This window comes from Mandrillus leucophaeus, unplaced genomic scaffold (assembly GCF_000951045.1).
Source record: "Mandrillus leucophaeus isolate KB7577 unplaced genomic scaffold, Mleu.le_1.0 Scaffold156, whole genome shotgun sequence".
In the NCBI taxonomy this organism is placed as follows: Eukaryota; Metazoa; Chordata; class Mammalia; order Primates; family Cercopithecidae; genus Mandrillus; species Mandrillus leucophaeus.
Window position 1 is genome coordinate 408900 of NW_012101543.1, and position 7511 is coordinate 416410.

Genomic DNA, 7511 nt, shown 5'->3' on the forward strand with positions numbered 1-7511 from the left:
TCTTCAGGAAGTTAATTTTTCACTTAGTTTAATTTACGCTGTACTGTATGTGTGGTTCCGTAATCACTGCCAAGGGACATGTAAAAATGGCTTAGATAGCAGAGTCGCTTCTAAGTCTGACAGTGCTGAAACGTAGTGTGCACTGGTGGCACTGAGTCGAGATGCAAATCAGGTGCCATTCCACAAGAACTGAAGACTTTCTTAAGCTAAATCCTTGATGCTGAGAAATGAGACGAAGAATAGTAATAAAATAATAATAATAATAATAGAAAGTCTTATTCATACACTGTCAAGGACCTTTCCTCCACAATGCTGAAGAAATGTAGTCAAATCAGGCTTTCTCTATCATTTCAGCACTTTTGGTGCTGGTCAGCACCCACAAACCCAAAACCAGGTTAATTTTAAGCTGATGTGGCCCTGGGACTTTCCAAGTCACAGAACTTTTTTGACCAGAAGAGAGCCAAAGATACCAGAGAACTCATTCTTCCATGTATACATGAATTGCATAAAAACACGCCCTGCTTTCTGATGTCTTCAGAAGACATAATATCAGCTGCTGGCCATATATGGCCAAATATTTCAAAATATAGTATCCATCTTTTAGCTTTGAACAAAGAGAAGAGAACATGAGAACATGAAGTCTGTTGTTCAATGACTTTTCTGAAGCTTTCATTCTTATATATATGGCTCATATTTTACAATCCTACAAATAAATCTTCCTGTTTTCTGCCCTGTGATGGCATTGCACCTAATATCAAAAAAAAAAAATTATGGAAGTTTGGTTTAGAAAAGTGAAGCAAGACTGAGTAGGTCTTCTCACTTCTGGTTCTTCTGCCTTCACTTTGATTTTTTCCTTTTGTTTTTTATTTTTTTTTAATTCATTAATTGGTTGTAAAAGCTGATAACTAAATGTGGACAGGTTAGCACAATTCTATACTCAATGACTATAAATTATATATTTTAAATTATTATGCTATACTTGCTATATGTAAAAGAGTAGGAATAACATATATATGTGATAAAGCAGAAAATAATCCCCCATTAATCCAACACAAAGCTTAAGAGCTAAATATGGCTGATAGCATTGAAGTTATCTGTACATCACTCATCCCATTGCCCTGCTTTCTACCCCAGCTCAACTAGTGAAAAAATACCCTGGATTTTATATGTATCATTCTTTATCATACATGTGTGTACTACTAAAAGAAATTACTTAGTTTTGTTTGTTAACTATATTAACACATTATAATTAATACTGACTATATATAGCCTTTAGAAGATTGCTTCATTTCACCTAACATAACTTTTCTAAGACTCATCTATGTTGCTGCAGATAGCATTAATGCATATACTCTCACACTGAACGACATTCCTGTGCATGGATAAACTTCATGTATCTATTCCTTTGTTGATCACTTGGAAAGCAATTTGCATTGTCCTAAAACTGAGAATGCACACATCTTATAACCCAGCAATTTCATTAGAAATATATAGAAATGTCTTTATAGTAGAATGTTTATAAGTGCATTATCTCTTAATTATATTATGGTTTGTAATTAATCTTTAATAACTACATACAGACAAGAAAGATCTCTCTGTGGAGGTGGCGTTTGAATAGAAATCTCAGTGAAGGCAGGGAAGAGCTCATGCGTTTATCTCAAAGGAGAGTTCTAATCAAAGGCTGTAAGGTTCAAGTATATTTTTACTGATTTAGAAAAGAAATAAGGATATTATTGTAGGTAAAATGGAATCAGTAAGAGAAAGAAGGATCAGACATAATGTTGGAAAGTTTGGGCAAGTCAAGATTGCAAAGGATTTTGTAGGTCTTTCTGGACTTTGCCATTTATTCTGGGTGTGAATGAAAGGTTACCACTTGAGGTTGTATATATTTTGTGTTACAAAAACATATTGATTTATTTGTGGAAGAAAACCTGTAGTGGGGCAAGAGTGGAAGCAGCTTGGATAGGCATGACTGTCATTAGATGAGAGAAGAAGGGGCTTGGGATAGGTGATTGTAGTGGAGCCGGTAAGAAATAATCAGATAAGGGATATATTTTGAAAGCAGAGCCAAAGGGTTTGTTTATAGATTGCTGGTAAATACATTAGAGGGAGAAGTCAAGAATAACTCCACATTTTTTAGCCTGAGTAAGTAAAGATGATGTCACAAATGCAGATGATGTCACAAATGCAGATGTAGGGGCAGGTTAAGGAAGAATAATCAAGTGTTTGCTTGGGACATACATATTAGGTATAGGTATCTATTAGACAGATGTCCAATTGGAGTGAGCTGTCAAATAAATACTAGATAAGTTAGTCTAGAGTTGAGAGTAGAGCTCAGAGATGGAGATTTAAATTTATATTTGGAAGTCAACAATTGAGTTGATATTTGAGGGAATGGGATTAGATGAAATCACCTAAATGGTTAGTATAGACAAAGAAGAAAGACACAAAGAGTGAGCCTCACTGTAACTGATTCGTAGCACTAAAGATCCCAGATTGTCATCCCTTCTGCTATACACAGTCTTTACCATGTGTTTTGTAGGACCCTTCCATCCTATCTCTGGGCTTAGAGCTGCAACTTGCTTTGACATAGCCAAGTGATGCAAGCAGAGGGTCGTACATTTCTGCTCATGCTCCTTATACTTTACCCTTACCATGAGAAGATACGCCTGGGCTAGCCCCTCTGACCCTAGAAGGGCGATGGTAGATACAGGGTCAGCCACAGGTGCATGAGTGAGCCCAGCTGAGTGCTGTCTTAGAGATCAATTAAACCCCACAGGTAAGTGAGCTGTAAGTGTTTATTGATGATTGACTCTGAGTTTTAGAATGGTATTCAATCAGCATTATTGTAGCAACACATAATTGATACATGAAGAGTACTGTAGTATTTAGAGATCTGGACAAGAAGGAAGATTCACAAAGGATACTGAAGAAACCACACTGAGGAAAATCAAGACAAATAGGGTTCAGAAACCCAGGAGGTGAAAATGGTTCAAGGAGAGGGAAGTGATCCACTGTGACAAATTCTACTGAGAGTTCATGTAAGATGAAGGCTGAGGATGGATTATTTGGCAAACAGATTTTGTTATTTCCTTCATTAAAAGTGTTGGAAGAACCTAACTCAAGTAAACTCTAGAGAAAAGGGTAGGTGAGCAAGTTAAGATAATTAAGAATAGTGATTTTTGCTCTAAAGGGCAGTGGAGAAATGGGCTCATGCTTGGAAGGGAATGTGAGTCCACAAAAATTTTTTTAGATGGTTCTATTTTGTTTTAGATGGTTCTATTATTGACTGTTTATATGTAGATAGAAATCATTTAATTCAAGGAGGGAATAAAAGAGATGACACAGAAGAAAACAGAGACAATTATTGTAGAATAACTGAAACTTTGAGTAGGCAAACTGGAATAAGATTCAATAAACAGGAGATGGGCTTGCCATTAGGTAGGAGAATGAGCAATTTGCCCATAGCTACAGGTCTGAAGGCAAAGTATAGCAGGAGTTAAATGAAGGTATGTTGGTAGACTCACTAGTAAAACAATGAAGTTTCTTTTATAGTGCTTTTTTTTTTTAATTAAAGAATTAAGAAGTAAAGTTGTCAGCTGAGAGTGAGGAAGCAGTATGCGGTAGACAGAATTCTCAGATGATCCCCAATGAGGCTTACTCTTGTATAATACTCTCTTCTTTGAGCATGGGTAGAACCAGTAATATGAGATACTGCTCCTGTCATTCTCTTGTTACAGGGCGAAAAGGAGATTGTCCGGAGTGGACCCTGACCTAATGTAGTTAGCTCTTCACAAGCAGAATTTTTTTTCCTCCCCATTTTGTCATAGAAGAGAAATTAGAGTGATGTATGCCGGCTGATCTCTAAGAAAATAAGCATTCATGTCATGAGCTGCCTATGTTGGCCACATGGTAACACGCTGTGTATGGCCTCTAGAAGCTAAAAGTGGTCCCTGGTCAATAGACAGAACTAAAATGTGAACCTCCATCTTACATCTGCAAGGAAATTAATTCTGCCAACACCAGTGACCTTGAAAGATGCCCTCAGTTTCACATGAGAACCGCAGCCCTGGCCAACACCCTAATATCAGTTCAGTAAGATCCTGACCAGAGAACTCAGCCAGGCCATACCTGGGTTTTTAACTACAAAAACTGTGAGATAATAAATGTGTGTTGTTTTTAGTCTCTAGAGTTGTGGTAATTTGTTACTTAATCATAGAAAAACTAATACAGGGTGTCAGAGGTATGAGTACAAAGAAAAGCGGATCTCAGAGAAAGGAGAAAAAGCTGACTGAAGAATATGGAGAATACCGGGCAGGATGGGGAACCCATTCAGTTTGCAGTTGAAAATTTAAAGTGAGATTTGTTAGAATCGGGAACTTAGATAAAGACACAGAATAGGTTAGGAGTTAGATTTAACTCGGATAGCAGATTAGTCAGCTGCACACATGTAAGGAGAAGGAGGCAAGGGAGAGAAAGTTATATGCAAAATAATGATGATTATGTTAGACCAAGTTATTTAAACAGATAGCAGGGAAGTAAGGACAAGACAGGGTAATATGCAGTGAAAACTTATGTTCCACCGGTTGAACATCTCAGTGAGGCTTTAAGATTCATAAAAGAACGTCAGAGCGGCGCCGGCCTCAGTGGCTGAGGAAAGCAGGAGGTGGTGGTGGCGGCGGGAAGACGCTGCTCTTTGGCGTAAATTGCAATCGATTAGGGATCGTTTCTCAGAATCAAGTTAGAAGTGGGAGTTCAGATAAGTGAGGCCGCCATTGCTGCTTTGAACGCCTCAGAAGGGGAGAATGGATTTATCAGGAGTGAAAAAGAAGAGCTTGCTAGGAGTCAAAGAAAATAAAAAGTCCAGCACTAGGGCTCCTTCACCTACCAAACGCAAAGACCGTTCAGATGAGAGGTCCGAGGATCGCTCAAAAGATAAAGGGGCCATCAAGGAGTCGAGTGAGAAGGATCGCGGCCGGGACAAAACCCGGAAGAGGCGCAGCGCTTCCGGTGGTAACAGCAGTAACAGTTCTCGGTCCAGCTCCACTTCCAGCTCAGGCTCCAGCACCAGCACTGGCTCAAGCAGTGGCTCCAGCTCTTCCTCAGCATCCAGCCGCTCAGGAAGCTCCAGCACCTCCCGCAGCTCCAGCTCCAGCAGCATTTCCGGCTCTCCAAGTCCTTCTCGGCGCAGACAAGACAACGGGAGGCGCTCCCGCTCCAAAACCAAACCACCTGAAAGAGATGAAAAGGAGAGGAAAAGGCGGAGCCCATCTCCTAAGCCCACCAAAGTGCATATTGGGAGACTCACCAGGAATGTGACAAAGGATCACATCATGGAGATATTTTCCACCTATGGGAAAATTAAAATGATTGACATGCCCGTGGAAAGGATGCATCCCCATCTGTCCAAAGGCTATGCATACGTAGAGTTTGAGAATCCAGATGAAGCTGACAAGGCGCTGAAGCACGTGGATGGAGGACAAATCGATGGTCAGGAGATCACTGCCACTGTCGTGCTGGCCCCCTGGCCTAGGCCACCCCTCAGGAGATTCAGCCCTCCCAGGAGAATGTTGCCACCACCGCCCACGTGGCGCAGGTCTCCCCCACGAATGAGGAGAAAGTCCCGCTCCCCGAGGCGCAGGTCCCGCGTGCGCGGGAGATGATGCTCCCCGGGCCGCCGCCGCCACAGGAGCCGCTCCAGTTCCAACTCCTCCGGATAAACAGGCCACTGAAGCTCTCGCCCCTATAACTTATACGCCACCCAGCTCAGTTTTATCACTTTTCTAGCCAAAGGAAGATCAGTAGGAAAGCAAACCCTTCACTCGGGCGGAATTTGCAGGCAGCAGTCAGCACCCCTCTGCCGGCCGGGCTCTGGCTGCAGAAGTGCTTTTGATTTGGGTGTTGTGTGCCTGTCAAGATTCCCTCCGGTTTTCTGGCTAGAAAGCTCACCCGTTTGCAGTTTCTAAGAGTCAGTTCAGTGGCAGGACCACCAGGGACAAGTGAGGCTCTGGGGGTGGTGTGACCCTGCCTGCCTGGGAGCACACTTTTCCCTTCCCTGGTGACCTGAGATGGTGGCCAAACCGTGCCCTTGCTGTTGCTGGGCAGTGTCCTTTTGGAAAGGGAGCCGTCCCAGTTGCCAACTCTGTTAGGCCGGGCCTCTCGAGGCCTCTTGCGACTTCAAGGGTCACACCCCCCCAAAAATTCTTTCACCCATGGTAGTTTCTGTGCACGGTTCTGTCTGTCCGTGCATCCATGCACACATCCCACCCCACCACCCTACTCTGAAATTGGCGAGTGAGAGCCAGCCCTGCGGGATCATCACGCAACCATGGTCATGCCTGACCTTCATGGTGGTCTTTCAGGTTATCTTGGCAACATGTACATTGCTTTTTTTTTTTTTTTTTTTTTTTGCTTTTATTGTACAGTCAGTACTATAAAATTTCTCTTTGAGTTTTATACTTTTTTTTTTTTTTTTTGAGACAGAGTCTCGCTCTGTCGCCCAAGCTGGAGTGCAGTGGCCGGATCTCAGCTCACTGCAAGCTCCGCCTCCCAAGATTACGCCATTCTCCTGCCTCACCCTCCCGAGTAGCTGGGACTACAGGAGCCTGCCACCTCGCCTGGCTAATTTTTTGTATTTTTTAGTAGAGACGGGGTTTCACCGTGTTAGCCAGGATGGTCTCGATCTCCTGACCTCGTGATCCACCCGCCTCGGCCTCCCAAAGTGCTGGGATTACAGGCTTGAGCCACCGCGCCCGGCCGAGTTTTATACTTTTGTTGCGTTTTAGATGACATTGTGTTTGTACTTTGTTGTGTAGAGTGGAAGAATTGTGTTGAATAAACCCAAGATTGAAAAAAAAAAAAAAAAAGATTCATAAGAAGTGGATACTCATGGGAGTAAGCTGAAAAGATAGGAGGCTGCAATTACGAATTCTTGGCCCTTAGATTTTATTTTGATAAGATCCTTTATCCATTATGCATCACTTACATGAGTTTTGACCTAAGTATGCACTACTTGGACTTCAGGGCTCTTGAACCTCCCCTATCTGAGTGGTGTTGCACCATTTAGGAGTCCGTTCCCCCCACTCAGGGGTATAGTCCTCTTGAATACAGAAGCCGTCTTTCAGGAAAAATTTGGCTATTAGTCACACATCCCTTACTGTGAGTGTTAGCAATTCAAATATTATCCATAATTTTGAAATAAAAATTTTCGTCTTTGATAAAGAAAATGTAGATCTCGGAAATTGTGAAGAAAAAGATATTTTTGTTTTCTAAAAACTGGAGGACTTTTGAGATGCCTCGAATACAGGAGCGGGCACACTAGGGCCTCTGGGCCAAATCTGTCTCACCACCTGTTTTCGTAAATAAAATTTTATTGGAACACAGCCACCCCAATTTGTTTACATATTGTCCAAAGCTGCTTTTGCACTACAACGGCAGAGTTGAGTAGTTACAATAAAGACTATATGACATGCAAAGACTAAGGTATTTACAAACAAGTTTCTTTCCAGAAA

At 42.0% G+C, this 7511-nt stretch overlaps 1 protein-coding gene across 1 annotated transcript; it reads left to right on the forward strand.

Annotated features, from left to right (window-relative positions):
• Positions 1-4644: 4644 nt before the first annotated feature.
• LOC105536165 (RNA-binding protein with serine-rich domain 1-like) lies at positions 4645-6453 on the forward strand. Its single transcript, XM_011975450.1, has 2 exons — positions 4645-5490; positions 5618-6453. The coding sequence occupies exons 1-2, from the start codon at positions 4806-4808 to the stop codon at positions 5785-5787; spliced, it is 855 nt and encodes a 284-aa protein (XP_011830840.1). The 5' UTR covers positions 4645-4805; the 3' UTR covers positions 5788-6453.
• The last annotated feature ends 1058 nt before the right edge of the window (positions 6454-7511 follow it).